General features: G+C 38.4%; 1 protein-coding gene across 1 annotated transcript in view; it reads left to right on the top strand.

The window, feature by feature from the left end:
• LOC138192812 (hyaluronidase-2) overlaps positions 1–20229 on the top strand; it is a 69365-nt gene extending 49136 nt beyond the window's left edge. Inside the window, 7 exon segments of the mRNA XM_069140489.1 lie at positions 15164–15205; positions 15207–15800; positions 16688–16936; positions 17486–17632; positions 17939–18025; positions 18664–18846; positions 19795–20229. Coding sequence (XP_068996590.1) covers positions 15164–15205; positions 15207–15800; positions 16688–16936; positions 17486–17632; positions 17939–18025; positions 18664–18846; positions 19795–20229 — 1737 coding nt within the window.
• Positions 20230–20268: the final 39 nt, after the last annotated feature.

The following is a 20268-nucleotide window of genomic DNA, read 5'->3' as shown; positions in this document are numbered from 1 at the left end:
ACAACTGAACAAAGACAGAAGAAAATTAGGATGAGAGGGACGAGATGACGCCACTAACATCTTTGTGAAAGATTGCAGCAGATATAATGAGAATGATTAATTTGAATTAACATGCTTCATACAGCATCCAGAGCAACAGAAGCTGTGACAATAGAAAAGACCAGCAGTGAGGAGATGGAGATAAAAGAAAAAGGGTGAATTTATAGAGAAAGCACACAGAGCACAGGTGTTATTCTTTGACCAGGTTATTAGCTATTGTGTGCAGCGACAGCTCTAATGGAAAAAATGACAGGCAACTTAAAAGAGAGAGATGGAATGTGAAAAGTATGGAGCCTAAATATGGAGCTGGGATGGAAATATAAGAGGCAGAATGAAAAAAAAGACAAAACCAATGAAGAGAAAGATAATGTACTGAGGAGCAGAATATAGGCAGAAACGGGTGTGAACAATTGGAGAATATAAACACGTGATTTTTTTTTTTGTACTAAAGCCAGACATGATGGGGCTGCATTTTTCTCTATTTTGTGTGCGTATAATCAGTCACCAACACAAATATAACCCACAGTCCACCATGAACACTGTAGCATGCTTTATGCTGAGTTACTGAAGGCTACATGCAAGACAGCAGACAATGATAACTTGTAAAAGAATGGTGGTACACCTTGTTTTTGTCAGCAATAAAATACTTTTGATAAAATATTTTTCTGTCATTCTAACCACAAGTATCGTCCAATTATAAATGAGCAGGGAGTACTTTCTCCGTATTGGTCAAGGAATACAATGTGCTAAAAAAACAGAGTTTAGTAGATGAATACAACCCTGTTTTAAATAAGTTTGGACGCTGATAGAAATCATTTGCAACTCATGTAAACCCATATTTAATTGACAACAGACCAAAGTCAGTGTATCAAATGTTAAAACTAAGAAATGTTATTGTTTCATCAAAAATATATGCTCACTTTGAATTTGATGAATTTTAAACACTCTGTAAACGTGAATGGTAACTGAGGAGACCGGTCAGACCACAGGACAGTTTTCCACTTTGCTTCAGTTAATCTTAAATGAGATCGGGCCCAGAGAAGGCGGCGGTGTCTCTTTATCATGTTTATATCTGGTTTGTTCTTTGCGTGGTAGAGTTTCAACCAGCATTTGTGGATGCAGCAATGAACTGTGTTCACGATTTCTGGAAGTGTTCCTGGAACAGCCCATGCAATGATTTTCACTACAGATTTGTGTCTGTTTTTAATGCAGTGACACCTATAAGGGCCCGAAGATCACAGCCATCCAAAATTGGCTTTCTCTTGGGTAAAAAGCTTTCTCCAGATTTTCTGGATCTTTTTATGACATCATGGACCATAAATGATGAAATCCCTAAACTCTATACAATTTCATGTTGAGGAACATTATTCTTAAATTGTTGCACTACTTGCCCATCTGTCTTTCACAAAATGGTGAACCTCTTGCATCTTCACTGCTGAGCGACCTCTCTGGGATGCTCTTTGTTCTCTTTTTATATCCAGTCATGCTACTGATCTGTTGCCAGTTAACCAAATTAGTTGCAAGATGTTCCACCAGGTGTTTCTTTTAGCGTTACACAACTTCTCCAGTCATTTTTTTTTTTTATCCTATCCCAACTTTCTTGAAATGTATTGCTGCCATCAAATTCAAAATGAGCACTTTTTTTTTTTTTTTTTTTATTAAATAACATTTCTCATTCTTTTTTTTATTTAACTTTTTACAGTGTCCCAGCTTATTTGGTAACAGGGTTGTGCATTACTGCCCATCTTAAGTAAAAGGAGGCTGTGGCTCAGATGGTAGAGTGGGTTGCACACTAATCAGAAAGTTGGTGGTTCAATCCCCAGCTCCTCCTGTCCACATGCCTAAGTGTCCTTGAGCAAGACACTGAACCCTAAGTTGCTCCCGATGGAGTACCATCGGTGTGTGAATGTGCTCCTGATGGCAGCACTCTGCATGGTGATCTGTCTCATTAGTGTGTGAATGGAAAAAACATGTTAAAGTGCTTTGAGACCGAAAGGTGATAAAGCGCTGTACAGACCATTTACCATTTAAGTACTCAAAAAAACAAAATATGGGAAAAGAAAAAGGAGACAGAGTAAAAAGAAAAGGCATGTACATGAGAATAAAACAGTGAGATGGATCAATGCTTTATCGCTGCGTCCCACAAATACAAACAATGCTGATATTGTTTTTTTTTTTGTCACTGCTGAATACTTGAAAGAAAGATCAGACCTGACCAAACGAGAGTCAATTGTGGAGGAAACAAGATTAGGGAGGAGGGGATTTGGGAAGAAGGAAAGTAGCTGGAGGGGGAGGATGAAGAAGAGGACGTATAGGGAAGTTAAATAAAAATAAAAAATTACAGATAACTGAGAGGGTACAGAGATGAGGTTATGGGAGGTAGGCGACCTGAAGGAGAGAAAAATGAGGTATGCAAAAGATGAAGACGTGGGAGGAAGACAGGTGTGATCCTCAACAACTAGGCTGTTTGTTTAGCCAGCAGCAGCAGTGGTAAGAGCCAGGATTATGGGATTATGGTCAGTGTCGTTGGTCATATGAGTTGGCGTGGTCGACACTGACCTTCTGTCAGTAAGGAAGCTTATCTTGGCTGTAAAGGAGAGTTTTCACACATACACACACAAACACTCCTGCCCAAGCATCTTTCTATCTCCTGGACAGACCTACAATGCCTCCTCTACCCCTCTTTGGCTTCCTTTTGTACTTTTTTTCTTATTCTTCTTTTTTGTTTTTCACTCTCTTTTTCTTTCGTGATACCTTTTACCTCTCTTTTTAATTCTCTTGTCTATTTCTGTCTCTTTATCTCCCTCGCTTCCTCCCTCACTTCCTCTATCTCTCTCTTCCGGATGTTGGGCTTCTTTCCATTGCATGTTATACATGCACAGCTTATCCATGCTCTCGCAAATCCAGCAGGATTCTTTGGTTTTTCTATCTGGAGTGAAGAATAAAACTGAAGACAGAGGGATACAACATTTCAGTACCAGGAGCAGAAACTTAGACGTTATCCAGACTGAGAGGACTAAATATAGGAACAACATTGGCCTTGGTAAGTTGGACTTGTCTTGACTTGGTCCAGAAATAGTAAATTTTTGCATTTGTTCAAAATTCTTGACCAAAAAGTACATTTAAGTAAAGAAGCCAATGAATTAAATAAAAACAATTACTGTATATTTAGAAAAGTGTGAAAAATGTGATTTTATGTTATGGCTGTGGTTTTTGGCTTTTCCAGTGCGTACAATGATTTCTCTGCATTATATGAATCTTTTTATGGTATTATGTTTTGTAGAGGATGAAATCCCCAAATTCTATGCAATTTGTGTTTTAACTGGGCACATAAATGATTGTATGTGTCATATATTTAATGTATGTGTCCAAATAAAACACATACGCACAATACACGACAACACAGATTCCTGTGGTGTTGTTCTGTTGTATTCATGACATTTGGCTGGGGACGAGCCTCAATCTGAGCAAAACACCATTTCATTTCAGGTCATCATCCACTGATTCTGCGACCCAAAAGCACGAATGAGTGTGTAATACACCCAACAGACCACTAGCCGATACAGTGTCAGGGTCACGTTTTGCCTCGGCACCAAAGACAATGTGGTTAGGTTTAGGAGAAGATCACGGTTCGGGTTCAATTTTACAAACTCACAACTTGCATAGAGTTTGCCACCAAAACTAGTTGGCTAAGGGAAAGATCCTGGTTTGGGTTGAAATAAGTAATTTTGCGCAAGTAAGTAACTTAACGTACGTTCCATGATTTAAATACATTACATTATGTACATAAGATACTTATGTTAACTAAACAGAATCAACGTTTGCCTTCTCACCAACTTGCACATCAGTCTCCTCAGTCAATACGCAGTGTTTGTTCCATACAACAACAAAAGTTCTGTTTAAATATAATGGGCTGCAGAAAAAAAATTACATTTGTTGTATGTTTGGTAGAAAATTGCACCCAATAAAATCGGTTGACTGTTGATTGATTTCAACAACTTATACTTAGAATCCAAAAATGGGTAAGTCGGAAAATATAGAATCATTTACTACTTTTTAAACTTTTTCCACTGAAGAGCAACATTATCAGAACTCCAGTAGTTCCAATAAAATCTATAGTCCTAAAAAATCGGGGTGACAATTTAAGCATGTAAAACATTGCAGGTAACAGAGTTGTTTATATCAAAGAAAAAAAGTTGTAATACGTTTTAACGTAAACATTTTGACTACATTATTTTTCTTCAGAAATGTTATTACATTATATTTAAACAAATTTTAACTTTATGATTTCCTGCAAGTACCAGCAGTTCTATGCCATAAAACCTTTGCATATATTTCATAATCAAAAAAAAGATCAACATCTACTTTGAAACTGAGTCTAGGATTTCAAAACAACTGCAGACCTGAGAGATCCGTTACCAGTCTAGTTGAATTAGTTCTGCAGTACGTTGGCTGATATGCACAAAACATTTTGGTATGTAAAACAAGTAAAAACTTGAAGAAATGTAGATACAGTTGCACTATTACCACAAGAAATACCTGTATTCCAGTACCCCGACAGTAAATAACACCTATGTGAATGAGACTTTTTAGCATGTATAAGGAGTTTATGAATATTAATTAATGTGTTTTTTAAGTCACTATAATGTGGGTGTACACATTAATGTTTTTGTGGACAATTGTAACTCCACCTGTAGAAACCCAGAAGTGGATGCTATTGTATAAACAAATACTAAATTGCAATACAGCAAAACAGCAGTAATAAAATAAAATATGTTGAGGTTTTACTTGTTGCTGAATACTGTACATTAATGAATATTTAATATGTCCTTACAGCTGATTATCATTTATACATGTGTTTAAGTGCGAATTTTCTGTTGTGTTTTTTCTGAGGTCAGAAATGGTTTGATTGTAGTTTGTGGTGTTTTATTGAACAAGATCAAAATATTATTGGAACCGCACACTACTACTAAGCCGTTGTATCTTTAATTGCCTCACAATATGTCACCAAAACCAGAACTACAGCTGAGAGTTTACAGTTTAATGATTACAATAAATAGGGCTATTGATCAAAAATTGTATTTACTTGATATAGTTTATACACAGTGTGATATTAAATTATTTGTTCTTTATGGAAAGATCAGGAGGTTACCTAAAAATAATTAGGTTTCCATCTCTGTGGGCCATTAAGCTCTTAACACTCACCCTTTTACACATATTGATTCAACAGTATATGGCTCTATAGATGACAGACAAGGTAAGAAATTAGCATTTAACTTTGTACTCACTGTTTTTACAAAATAAGGAACTGTTGCTGCTGTAATGTTGGTATCTTCAAATGGTCAATTGAATCATGAGGTTTTGTTTCAAACGATGTATAATTCAATCCAGAGTGGGCGAATGCTGCTCAAAATACTGCGGCAGAAATTTTAGTGCCTTTGGCTTGGAGAGTTTTAAGGGGTTTAAAAGTCAAAGTTTATGAAAGCAAAATGAGACAAAAGGGAATTATGACCTAATGGTGTTCTGACAAGTGCTGAATGGACTCACACTGTCATCATTTATGGAGTAAAAATTTAGTTTCAGAGAGTGAAACTGGGAACACTAATGTTTTGGATCCTTCCAGTTGTTTTACTATCGGTCACTGCAGGCTTTCATTCGCAGTATACAATAAGAGAAAATAAAGCGAGAGAGAGAAATGACATGCAACAAACTGAACCAGAAAAGTTGCGTTTGCTGAAGCAGTATGGTCTTAACCACCTGGATACCAGGATACCACCCAAACACGTTCTGAGCAAAAACAGGAAACCGTCACCTTCCCAACTGAATCCAAACCATCTGACACTTCAATCAAGACGCACATATCAATCTAGACACACTGCTCAGGTCGACTGCTGCTTCTCATCACTGAGGCCGAAAAAACAAACAGGCAAAAAACCAAACAAACCCGCAGCAGCAGCTTTCTCAGACAATATTAAATGAAACATTCAATCCAGACAGTTGCTAAAAGAGCAATTGAGGAAAGTGTATTCTGGGCTGTGAATATACTTCTCTATGATCAGATGTTCTGTGACTCTAACCTGAACCCTTAAACCCTCAGACCGTATGTTAAACAGTCACCCATTGTAGAGTAGCTGTAATAGTTCTTTTCTGGGAATCAGGTTGGAGTGACGCATTTATCTTCCTAATCTCAGCTGATTTCACATCATCATCGGCTTATTCCAGTGTTTCCTCTTGCTTCAATGAGTAACGGCGCCCTAGAACGGCACAAACAGTGCAGCCACAGAACAATGGAGGGTAAAACAACATCTTAATTCCACATGAATTTACTCCTTGAAGGCTACACGTGAAAAGAATGCTTGACAGCTTACCACTAAGTCTACTCCTGAAATGTTCGGAATAAAAGCAGAGCTAGGTTTCCTCATATACAAACTTCATTGCACACAAAACAGAAGAAAACCTGTAGCTCTATACTGTTGTCACTTTGGTAGTCAGCCTCAAAGACAGAAGACAGTGCGGCTTTGAGTTAACGGCCTCCAGCTGCTGCTGGATATTTAAAACAAGAACTGGAGATCAAAGTTGTCTTGAAGTAATGGATATTTTTCTGCTCGAGTTCAAAATCCGATTTTTTCCAACATCATTTGATGATGACAAGATCAAATCAAAGTCCCAGCAGGTTAAAACAACAGATTTCCATGTTTAATTTGCACAGCATGGCGGCTTTGATGGCAGAGGAGCAGACAAATGAACTGTGAGATGAACACATTAGAAAAACATCACAAATGTAGGGTTTATAGATTCATGAAATCCTTCTTGGCTGAAGCAGCTCATAACGAAATGAACTATTGATACATTTAATTAAAATATTTAATTAATGATTAAAAGATTAACAACAACCTAAAAGAGGATTTATTCCATATATTCTTTCACTAATTGATTTCATTGTGTAAAAAAATAGGCTGACACACTGTCGACTCAATCCTATGTGAGAATTAAGGTTGAGGTGTCTTTCTTTGCTTTGAGCAGCGGAGGCGGTGGGCTCGGGATCATCCTGTGCCCAGACGGAAGAGTAAACACAGACCGGAGGCTTAGTCTGAACAGATTAGCCAGTTATCACGTTTACCACTCACTACTAGCAGTAAGTGAGGGATTACATACTGTATGATGGGATTACAGCTATTGGAATAAAAAAAAAAAGGCAACAGCTCGAGAGCAGATTCATGACACCTGTGAGGAAGCAGGTGATAGTTCTAATAATTTGAAATTCAAATGTGTGATTGTCTGGCAATGGTTGGAGACAATTACAGTAAAACACCTGATTAACTCTAGAGAATACCCACATCAAACAGGACTTCACGCAAATGCTTTTCATATTTCACCGGACAATGTTTTAAAACCACTTTAACTATTTATATTATGTGAGTATGTTTTATACACAGGTTTTTAAGGGAATGCTTATTGGGTGACTTTAGTTCGAACTGAAGAAGTACAAGAAACAAGAGGGTAAAAACTGTGGTTGAGAGGGGGGGCGGACACTTGGATAATACATAATTACAAGATATAAACATGGTACCAGCAGACTAAGCTGTTATTTAACAGCAGCTATGTCATAAAAAAGTCTATCCAAGTGTAGCGTTTAAACTAAAAAATAGAAAAAGGCAAATATTAAAGAAATGTAGATTAAATTTGGGCATACCTTGTGATTACACTGTAATAACAACGACAACAAGATGGAAGAACGATGAAATGTTATTTTACAGCCAAATATTTAAAAACAATCTATAAAACCCTTCTTCCTTGGGTAAGATAATAAAAATGACAATATAAATAACTTCACTTCGCATAAAGCCTTGATAGTTGTATTCCCTTGAACTTACAAATAAATATTTTATTGACGCCCTCCATACACACTATATGATTTCAGAGGACTTGCCAGCTGTAATTCCAGCTTTGTAGCAATTTCTTGATAATACTGAACTTTTTCATTATTTTAAGTAACGTTTCTTAAATTTTCGTAAAATTGTATTCTTTACTCATTCTTAACTTAAAACTGAAACTTAAAATCTCTCCTTCGAAAGAATGTAAAATATGGAAACACAACAGTAAGTCAGTTCATTTCATGTTCTCCAGACATTAAATAAATAAATTAATCAAACAAAGGCACCCTGCCCTCATGTTTTCGCAAATTTCTTTTTAAACGAAACAAGAGACATCTGCAGGGCACTGTGCATGTCACCTCCGACCTGCTTGGAATTAGTGGCTTACAATGTTGGTGATCTGGAGGCTTATTCAGCTTCTGTCAATTAGTTAAATGCTTGAATCCTGTCCTATACTGAGAAGCCAATCTGATGGATTACTGTAAATTTAAATTTGGAAATAAAAGTGCTCAGTAAGGTACTGGACTCTATTATCAATGTGACACTTTTATTAAATTGATAAACATGAACTTGTTTAAAATTCAGAATACATCCTGGTTAGTATTAAATATTGAAATTAAATCTAACAGGTATTTAAACACATTTCACAGGGACTATTAAAATTAATCTCCATCCCTGAAGCTGTGGTGTAATCAGTCTATTAGATGCTGTTAAGTGTTAAGACTTTTAGTTTAAAGGCTTGGAGATAAAAACTCATTAAAGTGCTCAAGACGGCTACATTATTTTTAATGTTGAGTTTTATAACGAGCGCAAAAGAAGCAAAATAAGATCTAAATCAAATAAATGGAGGGAAATAGTTTTTATCATAGCAGTAAGAATAGTTAGTTATTATTCAAGTGTGACTCACACCTGTTTTGTTCAGCTCACATTTCTTATCGGTGACATCACCTCATTTCAAGCCTGGCTCCACCCACCTAATGAACTAATCAAAAATTACACCTGTGCAGATGTGCCAGGCCTCGGTGAAAGAAAACGGGGGCTGATGATACCTCCCTGTATATTTATTTGCAAGTAGAAAATTAAATGTTACAGGAATCTCGTGGCATTTAGAACTGTACTTTGTCTCCAGCAGACACTCCTCACATAGCGGAACATTTTCCTTTTTAATGGCTTGTTAGAGAGCATGCAGCCGCCTGTGCTCCTGACTAGAGTTGCCAGCGCTAACAAGCAATTTACAAACCTTTTGCACCAAAATGTGACAAGTCCCTGAATGAAAATAAGTTGGAAAACAATATAAATGCTGCAGCCCCTTGTTAACACCAGAGGAATGGGACAGTGCAATGCAGTGGAGTTAAATGTGACTGTCATCTTTTTAAAATATGTAATGAAAGGGAAAACAGGGACAAATTAATTAAGAGACAAAACATATAAGCACAGATGATTCTAAATAGAGTAAAAGGGTTCATCAAATGTTTTGATGAATGTAAAAAAAAAAAATGGTGATATGGAATCCGTCACCCGATCTCAACCCAACTGAACACCAGTGGGATATTTCGTCGCTAAATGATGAACAATGCTCTCCACTGCTGCCATTAAAACACCTTACAGGGCATATGTTTTCCTCATCCTCCTGGAAGAGTCCAGATCACTGGAAAATCCAAACTAGAGGTTTTAAAACGATGGGTACAGCTCATTTCTTACATAATGATATACAGATAATGTGTCCAAATAATAAGACACACAGCTACTACCACCAGTGCAGAGGTCCAGTGATAACGTCCAAAAAGACAATGAAAAGTCACTGTGAAATATCTCTGCATGTTACCCATTAAATAAACAGTTTGACAAGAAACTTTCTTTGAATTAAAAAACAATATTTTGTATTTACATTGTGAACACATCTGGGGTCACAGTTCACGTCAAATGTAAACACACCAATATACAATTCATGCATGACTAAACATGCGTGAATCCTCATAGAAAACAAGAAAAAAGACCTTCATTAGAACTTGAGGACGAGGCCAAAATTAATCATACTGTTACGTTTTCTTCAGTAATACAGTCATGTAATAATAGTTATCTGTACATCGATGGGTAGAATGCAAATATTATCTGCTAATGGCTAATTCCACATACTCTCACTGGGGCCAGTTTGCAAAACTGTCAACAAATAGTGGCTAAAACTAGAATGACCCTGTTTGTGGTTTTCTGCCTGCACCAACCAGTCAAGCTGCAGTTATCTATCCAGACTCATATAATTTATATGTAGTAAAGACATTAAAAGAACGAAAAAAGCTGATTCTGATAAAACATGAAGGTGTAGCCATGACAGTAGACATTGCTTCAAATATGGATGTTGCTTCAAGAAGCTACAAATTCGAAGAAGTCGATGCTTCACACACATCTTCAAGATCTAAACTGTCTGCACAGTTTAAAGGTGGACACCCAAGATTAGTGTCACCAATTCAGTATCCGACCAAATGAGAAATGGTCATAATTTACCACTTCTGTTCCTGAGTTATGTTGTTTAATAATGGCCAAAAAGGTTTTTGCAGAACATTAAAATGTCACAGTGACGTTGATCTTTGACCTTTAGGATATAAAATGTAATCACTTCATTTTATTTTCAGAGATATTTGTTTAAACAATGTTCACAATAGTGAGTGAATTCTTGAGGTTTTGCCACAAACATGTTTTGTGAGGTCACAATGACCTTTGACCATCGAAATCTAATCAGTTCATCCTTGAGTCCAAGTAACAGTTTGTGCCAGATTTGAAGAAACATCTTTGACTACATCATTATAATCAGTTCATCTTTTGGACCAAGTAAACATTTGTACCACACTTGAAAAAAAAAATCCTTGCACATTGCGTTCACAAGAATGGGACGGACTTGGAATCACAGTGACCTTTGACCCCCAAAATTGAATCAGCTCATCATTGAGTCCAAGTGAATGTTCGTGCCAAATTTGAAGAAATTCTCGATTCTTTTTGAGTAATCGCAATTACGAGAACGCCCTGGAAACATAATGCGTCTGGCCGCAGCTTGACTTCACACAGAAAAAATGACAGATTCAAAGCCACCATTACACTTCCTGTTTACATTCCTCCAAAGCCTCTCAAATTTGTTGGTTCCAAAACAGCGAGTGATAATCCCAAAAAACTGAAGAGACCTACCTTTTTCTTTGACATCTTACGAAACACTAAGATACCATAACTGTAGATATCTGTAGAGTTGTGTCTGAACAAATGGGTGCAGCAGGTTTTGTGTTTAGGTTTCATAGGTTGCATAAAGTTACAAGACTTCATGCTCTAAATACAGTCCATTTTTGATCTGCTGGTAAAATAAGCCTTTGATGATGATGAAAGTTCGCAGTTAATGACGCTGTGGTTTCTTTTAAGAACTTTTCTAATTTGAACAAAGTATTCCACTACTGCTGCAGTGATTTTTTTTTTTAGCCATGCACAGTCTTCCATCACCCACCATCTTCAGTTGTACCGCCTACGCAAAAGAGCCACACATCATTTAAAAAGAGTTACATTTAGTGCTGTTTCCAATACTCATTATCACATTTCTTGTGCTGCCTGCTGAACAAGAGCACAGTCCTTCAGTGCAACTGTGGTACAACAGTGTGAATCCCTCCCAGGTGGCCGAATGTTTCCCTAATCAGGCCCAACAATGACAACTACTCTCCTGTTACAAAAAGGCTTCCTCGTGTGCTTGTCTTTTACAAGAGCAGAACTTTTATTTAAAATAACACTTCTTCTTTTTATACTGCTATATTTTATTTATGTGGCAATAGAGTAACAAGCCAAATCATAATACAGCCAACACAAAAAAACTGCCAAACTTTCCCGCTGGGATTTTTTTTTTTTTAAGATTGTCAAAAGATTTTCCGGTGTGTGATTTCTTCAAATTTAACCAGAAGCCGTAGGAGATGAAGTTCACCCCATCTTTTCTTCAGAAATGTTTCACATCAAAGAATACCGAGGCATTTTAGTTCATTATTCCTGAGTAAACACTCAGCTCTGTCTGTACTTGTATCAGTGCATTTGTATGTCATCCATAATCACTTAACAAAGCAGCATTTATCTTCAAAGTGGAGGTTTGTCAGATTGCTGCATCTGCTTGAATTAAATTGTTACCCAGTGGCCAGTACTGTTTTACTCTAATTGTTTTCATACCTCAAAAGTGTGTCATATTTTATGAAGCTATTAAACGGAAAATGCGAACATATTAACAAACTACAGCTTCTGTGTATATGTTGTGGAATAAAAAGTAGAATTTGTCACTTTGAAATCTAAAACAATGGAGCGTGCTTAGTACTACAGTAAATATGCTTTTGCCCTTAGTTTTCTTTCTCTGTTTGAACTGACCGGATGATTCTCTGCAGACTTTAGCACTTCATTATGATCACATTAACTGAGCAAGTAACACAGTGGTCACACTCTGAATGGAAATAATAGCGTGACTCAGAGTTAATTGTAAGGAAATAGTGTTATAATGTAACAATGACTCTCTTAACCAGGAGAAGATAAGACATAACGCAGGTGAGTGTCTCACACTCACTCTCAACAACTCAAGAAATAAACAGTGCTTAATAAGTGCTTAAATAGCTTAATAAGAGTTTTTGCCCTGCTTGAAGTTGTTTTATAATATAAATCAATTTAAGGATGAAAGAAATGAGTAAATATCAAATGTTAAAGTTGAAATCTAGCCCTTCAGAACCAAACTCTGACCTACCAGCATTTTCTACTGCTCACTGTGGGAAAATGATGCTGTAAGTAGCATTGCTTTCACACTACTGTGTGTGTGTGTGTGTGTGTGTGTGTGTGTGTGTGTGTGTGTGTGTGTGTGTGTGTATCCTGTGCTTCATTTTTCACTCAGCCTTCTGCATATGTTAGTGAAAACAGTTCTAATACAACTCCATTTCCAAAACACTTGGCACGTTGTGTAAAATGTAAAAAAATAAATTAAAAAAAAAGAATTCTATGATTTCCAAATCATATCAACCCATAATTAATTTAAAATGTACCAGATTTACTCTGTAAACGTTTGGAAACCTGAGGAGACCAGTTGCTAGAGTTTTGAAAGTAAAACGTGTTTTGAAAAATGTTTTGCCTGATATAGGATTTTAGTTGCTAAAAACCTTGAGTCTCCTTTGTCATATTTTTCATGTCATGAAGCGCCAAATGTTTTCAGTGGGTGACAGGTCTGAACTGCAGGCAGGCCAGTATAGCACCCGGACTCTTCTACTAGCCATGCTGTTGTAATACGTGCAGAATGCGGTTTGAAATTGTTTTGCAAAAATAAGCAAAGCGTTCTCTGAAAAAGATTTCTAGGTGGCAGCATGTGCCTCTCCATAACCTGTGTATATTTTCCAGTAGTAATGATGCCTTCCCAGAAGCTACCTATGCCATGCATACTAAAGCAATTCTATACCATACGTCAAAGAAGCTGAAATGTGCACTGATAACAAGCTGGGTGGTCCCTCTCCTCTTTAGCCTGGAGGATGCGGCGTCCATTATTTCCTTAAAGAATTTCAAATTTTGATTTGGCAGATCCCTGGACAGTTTTCCACTTTGCCTCAGTGAATGAGCTCGGGCCCAGAGAAGGTGGCAGTGTTTATGCATCATGTTTATATATGATTTCTTCTTTGCATGCTGGAGTTATAACCTGCATTTATGGTTGCAGCAATGAACTGTGTTCACAGACAATGGTTTTGAGAAGTGTTTCTGAGCCCATGCTGTGATTTCCACTAAAGAATTTTGTCTATTTTAATGCATTGCCACCTGAGGGCCCTGAAGATTATGGCCATCCAATATTGATTTTTGGCCTTTTCCCTTGCATGCAGAGATTTCTCCAGATTCTCTGAATCTTTTTATATGATGTGTAGCAATATACCCAATCACGTTTCTGACGTGTTGCCAGTTAACCTAATTAGTTGTAAGATGTTCAACCAGGTGTTTATTTTAGCATTACACAACTTTTCTTTTGTTGCCCCAGTCCCAACTTTTTTTTTAAATGTTTTGCTGCCATCAAATTCAAAATGTACACATATTTTTCATGAAACAATACAATTTCTTAGTTTCAACATTTGATATGTTGTCTATGTTATAGCTTCAAAATGGGTCTACAGGTTTTGCAAATCATTGCATTCAATGCAACGCAAAAAGATGAGCTACATTAGATTTACAGCAAGAAATGTGTACTTCAGTTTTGGAAACTGGCTAATTCGCGACAGCAGTAACTGTAGGCAGCTAACATACGGTATTAGCAAGAAACTATGTGAATATAGGATGATACAGTATAATGATATGGAGAATTACTTTGTCTAAGATAAGAACATAGATTTTTCCATGTGCTCAGTTCAGACCTGATATGAAACTGGAAAATCAGAGATTTTTTTTTTCTATGTAATGTGTCAATATAATACAATAGAAAATGATTTAGTTGTCTATTGTCCCATTTGCCCCTCTGTATTTTCTTCAATATGAAAAAAAAAAAATAATTCAATGAATGACCCTGAAGACTTAGTTTAAACTTAAAAAAAAAAAAAAAAAAAAAAAAAAAAAAACCCTGCACACCCACACAAGTGTAAAGCATTGGGCAACAGAAGAATAAAGAAGATTTCCTGAGAAGAGGCAGCATAAGTGAATAAAACTGTGTGGGTGGATGCTGGGTGTGTTTCTCTAATGGGACCCTGTGGACTCTCCTTGTAAACAAATCAAACTTACTTTTACATTAAGTGTTACTCTCCAAAACACATTGTTGAGCTCTAACAAAACATCTACTGTGCATTTCTTTCCACAAATAAAATTTCCCAAATGTAGCTTTGCATGCTTTTTAGCTTGCAGTCATTTTCTTGCATGCCTTTCCTGGGATATTGCAGAATTTAGTATAAGTCAACAGGGAAACAAAAATAACAGCCAAAAGCAGAAGATGCCTTCTGTCTTTAAACCTACAATATCGTGGTTACTCCGGAGGTTCCACAAAAATCATTCTGAATATTTAGAGACTATATTGAGAGTTTTCTTACAAAAATGACTCCAATTAGCGCAAAGTAAAAACATGTTTTGTTGTGATTTGTATGTACTGCTCACTTGCTGTTAAATGAAATCAGTATCAATACAGGGCAACAGTGCTGACCCATTCATTGCTTGGTGCTCACTACTTGATGGTAACTTTGTTAAGTGACCATATAACATGACAGACTGATAAAGATTTGACCTCTGCTGTGTGTTTTTAGGAACATGATCGGCTGTGAGGGCCTGAAGGGGTGAGAAGCCTGAGAGGTGGCCGCTTCAATGGCGTGGACCGAGCCACGGTCGCATCCACACCGGCAGCTAGAACTTAAACTGACACTTCGCAATCTCAGGACTCACACACCTCTTTCATCAGCTGTCCTTCTCTTCCTCTTGCTTGCTGCCTTCGCTGGGTTCTGTACAGCCGGTCCAGACCAGCCAGCCCGCCCCCCTCTCTTGTCTGGACAGCCTTTTATTGTCTTCTGGGGCATCCCTGACTCTTCCTGCTCCGGCCGGCCAGATCCCAGATCGTTCGGGATAGAACGGGAGGGCCGTGTAGCCGTCTTTTATGAAGACACGCTGGGCAACTACCCGTATTTTATAGACAAAGACACACCGGTCAATGGGGGGCTACCACAGTACACTCGCTTGGACAACCACCTCCAGAAGACACAGCAGGACTTGGATGCAGCTTTACCCGCCCCAAGGTACCTTGGACTGGGTGTTCTGCGCTGGTCAGAGTGGGTCCCCCAGTGGTCCAGGAACCGACAGAAGCAAGCAATGTATCTGGAGGCATCGAGGAAGCTGCTGAAGGCTTTCTTTCCTAACTGGACCCCAGAGGAGGTGGAGAAGTGGTCACAGGTAATGAAAGCTCAGGGAAAGAAGGGAGTAAAAAGTTAGAGGGTGGAAGTAAAGGGAAAAGGAGGTCAAGGGTGAGAGCAGTTTCTAGTAGATGGGGGAGCATGCAAAATGCCAATTTTCTCTCTCGAGATAATCTTTGATGGGAAATGCAAGAGTAATTTGATCAGTTATGACCCCAAGAGGGTCTCCTTCACTTTTGGTCATCACACCAAGGTATCGTAATTAAGCTGGCAATATTTCAGTGAGAGTATCTTTGAAGGAAATATGAGGAGGGAAAACAGAGATGCATTGTGACAGGCAGGCTGAACCCGAGAGCTCTACTTACTACCTTGTTTTATGTAACGACTCAGCATTGACGACTTTATGTAACGACTGCATGACTTTGTTAGCACAAACACTACGACGTCAGTGCTAACAAAAACAACTACTCAATTTGGAAACATATTTCATAAACATAAAAGGCAATCAATTATGCAAGAAGGCCAGCATAGTCAAATGTTGTTGACTGGACCACTTTATGCTAAAGTAGAAGTGTGGAACAGATCAAATGTTCTATTACAGCAAATGCATATACACCATGTATATCAAATATTTATGGTTTATTTAGAAATTATTCATAAAATTAATCACAGGGTATTTCTTGAGCTTGTTTTCTTCTGGTGAAGCTAAGAAATAGTTTGTCATATTTGGAAATAGCTTACATCACTTTCTTGCTAAGTAAGATCAGAAGATCAGTAAAATCTACCTCAGGAGAAACTGCATCTTCTCATATTGTTACATGACCTAACTGCATTAGTGGGATGATTTGGCCTTTTAATGTAGACTAAACATTTTTAGATCACAAAATAGAACCTAATAGACTGAAATATCTACTCATCCTGTCACAGGTGGACTTCGAGGCATCTGCCCAGTCAGTAATGATGGAGACGCTGCGGGAGGTCAAAAGGTTCAGGCCCAAAGCATTATGGGGCGTCTCCCCTTACCCTAGCTGCTACAACGGCGACCCCTCCCAAACCATGTTAGCCAATTACACCGGCCGGTGCCCTCCTGCAGAGATGGCCCTTAACGACGAGCTTCTGTGGCTATGGAAACGATGCTCCGCCCTCTACCCTCTCCTCACCCTGGAGAAGCTGCAGGTGGGTATTTTTTTTCACATATTGGTGTGAGGTGAAAAATCTTTACAACACCCACCCTCACCTTAAAGTATGACAATCATCTTTATAGGGGGAAAAAACCTCATCGGCCAAAACAAAGAAAATATGTTTTTAAGCTTGCATCCTGAGCAGTACGGAAACTTGGCTCGAAATGAGCAGAAACAAAACTGCGAGTAGGAGTGAGAGTCACAAACCTGACATCTACACGACTGTAGGCAGACAACTCCCAGAGTCAAAACCAACAATGAAAAACCCCATGTCTGTTTGAAAACTTGTCAAAGTTAGTGCACACCGCCTTCTCTGAGCCCAGAGATGCAGAACAGTCGAGCCAACATACCTCACAGCCTCCTGCTTTTGACAAAGACAATCCAGTTTCAACTCTTCAGTGAAGAGAAACCTTGAAACCTTGCCTATAACAAGAAGAAAGCAGCGAACGAAGCCTCAATGAAGTAAAAGGCAAGAAAGTTTATTGCTGTTTAAGCATCCAATTTTATGGGTAACACTGTGTGCAATTTCTCCCCCTTTTTATAGAGTGGGACTTCTGGAGCCAAACTTTATTTAGCCAATCAAATTAAAGAAGCACTACGAGTATCATCTCTGACCGGGGCAGAGTTTGATCTTCCTGTATTCCCTTTGGTGAAGAGTGTCTATGCCTCAACTAATACTTTGCTATCACAGGTAAGATATAACATGATACCAATAACTGTATATGTCTCGTATTTAATCTAGGTGCGCTGCAAATAGATTGAAACTTGATTACCGTTTGAGATGTTTACTTGTAGAATAATTAAAGGTTGAAACAGTGTTTTTCTATGAGTCCACAATCTTATCAAAGGTGTCAGATGTGGGGTGAAATAAAGAGAGACTTCGTACACATACACAATAATATACAGTATGTATACTGTATATGACATAGAGGTGTGAAAGAGTGTGCACTGTGCTGTGTGTCTTAGCTTATTTCACTGTATATTCTCTCCGTTACAGGCTGACCTGGTCAGCACTATAGGAGAAAGTGCTGCCATGGGAACAGCGGGGGTTGTCATCTGGGAGAGAAGTGAGACTAAGACAGAGGTACACACTGTACATTTCAATAAAGTGCATACGCCTACAAATATGTCTGTACAGCCACTGGTATTTTGTCGACATGATTTTTTTTTTCCCTCAAACTTCAGTTTATAAACACGATTCACATTTTTTATTTAAAAAGTGCAACACAGTTAAAGAAATAAATTGGAAGGGCCAGTGTGTAGGATTTAGGTGGATCTACTGTCAGATATGGAATATAATATTCATATATTAATACTATGTTTTCATTAGTTTATAACCACCTGAAACCATGAATCATTGTGTTTTCGTTACGCTACAACGGACCCCTCATATCTAAATAATGAGCCGGTCCTCTTCAATGGAGCCGGCCATTTTGCACCACCATGTTTCTACAGTAGCCCAGACGGGACAAACAATACACTGGCTCTACAGAGGGCCTTTCTTTGTGGCCAACGTAGGTTCTCCTACAGGCTTGTAAGGGGAGGGTGGGGCAACAGTTGTTCAGTTGGTTGCAATGTGCAACCTCAAAACACCACACCATTAAATCCTAAATACTGCTCCTTTAACTTTATGAAGTAAACTTCCATAACGTCTCCTGTATCTATCAGTCTGCTGCTCCTGCTTCCTGATAACATTGAACCGTCCATCTGTCTTTCTCCCAGAGAGAGTGCCAGGACCTGGCAGAGTTCGTCCGTAAGGTCCTGGGACCTTACTCCATCAATGTAACCACGGCAACTCGACTCTGCTCAGCCTCCCTTTGTCAGGGAAAGGGTCGATGCGTTCGTCAAAATCCAGACAGCTCTGCCTACCTTCATCTCCCGCCCCCGTCCACAGGGGCAGAGAAGGTGACTGACAAGGTGAGAAAATTCAATATTTATTTGTGCTGGATTAATAAAAGCTGCTAATGCATTGTATTTCAGTTATCATTAATTCTGTGCACAACACATGCCTGAGGCCCACTCCCACAATGAGCCATGAATATAGTATGTTGACAGAGGTTTAACCTTGTTCAGGTATAAACCAGTTTCACTGTCATTGATCTAGCATCCCCATCAAATCAGCTTTCAAGCTTCAACTTCCTGCATTCAAACAACAAACTGCAGTAAAATCCCATTTTCAGAAAGGTCAACAAACTTGTAGGAGACTAGTGTGCTCGTACAATTTATTAAAAAAAATTAAAATTCCCCAAACAATAGCTATAATTACATCTTTGACTTCCCTCATTTCTATTACGTAACAGTTGATTTCCATAGTCTGTGTAGACATGGTGAAAGGCATGTGAAAAGACACAAGTTCCCAATTTACTGTACGATCTCTGTTTGGAAAGTTGGAAACAGAAAAACTAATTATGAGGCAAGACTGATAAAAACAACCAGGCGTGCTTTATTAAAAAAAAAAAATTGGAACAAAAACAGCAGGGAGTCCAGGTGCCTGAGGATCTTCTGTGTTCACACAGTCAGAGAGAAAAAAAACAGACGCTGAGACGCAACTGAGGAGGAGCTGATGGAGTTTGATCCGCCACCACTGAACACAACACAGGAACACTGTGTTACATATCACTTCATGTAAATCTTTTTTTTATATATTCAGCCCTCTTAAAAGTCCAACAATATAAACTGAATATTATATTGTATTGTATTGTATTGTATTGTATTGTATTGTAAACACTATGAAAAATTAGATGTTTCCTTTGAAATCTTTAGACTAGATACAGCCTGATGCAACAACTACAAAAAAAAAAACATGGAACTATGTTTGCTAATGTTAACGTCATTTTCTATCTTCCCTCTCAGGCAGAGGCAGCAAAAGCCACCGATCAGCCAGGAACAGACACTAAAACAACCGAACCAGACCCAGTTGAGATCTGGAAGAAAGACTTCCAGTGCCAGTGGTACAAGACTGCAGACGGGGACGTCTCAGACCAGCAGTCCCCCCAAGACGGAGCACCTGTAGTGGTACGTGGAAAGACTAGAGATGTAGTGGCGACCACAAGAGCTTCGACAAGAGCTTCTACGACAGCTTCTCCACCACCACCACCAACAACAACAACAACAACAACAACAACACGTGCCTCTGTGACTGAGCTTGCAGGAAGTAGTTCTCCTGTTAATGTAAGTCCAGCGCCAACACTTCAGATACCTACAGACGGGGGGACCGATCCACCAAGCGCCCCCAACTTGACTTTTTTGTTGCTGCTGGTGGCTGCAAGCTTCTGCCTGGAACCTTAAAACGGTTGGGAACTCAGCCTTCACCTGGGAGGTCTGCGC

This window comes from Embiotoca jacksoni, unplaced genomic scaffold (genome assembly GCF_022577435.1).
Source record: "Embiotoca jacksoni isolate LCO1_2020_lvr unplaced genomic scaffold, fEmbJac1.0.p SCAF_9, whole genome shotgun sequence".
NCBI classification, from domain to species: domain Eukaryota; kingdom Metazoa; phylum Chordata; class Actinopteri; family Embiotocidae; genus Embiotoca; species Embiotoca jacksoni.
The sequence above is the reverse complement of the archived record's forward strand: the minus strand, read 5'-3'. Positions and strand labels throughout refer to the sequence as shown.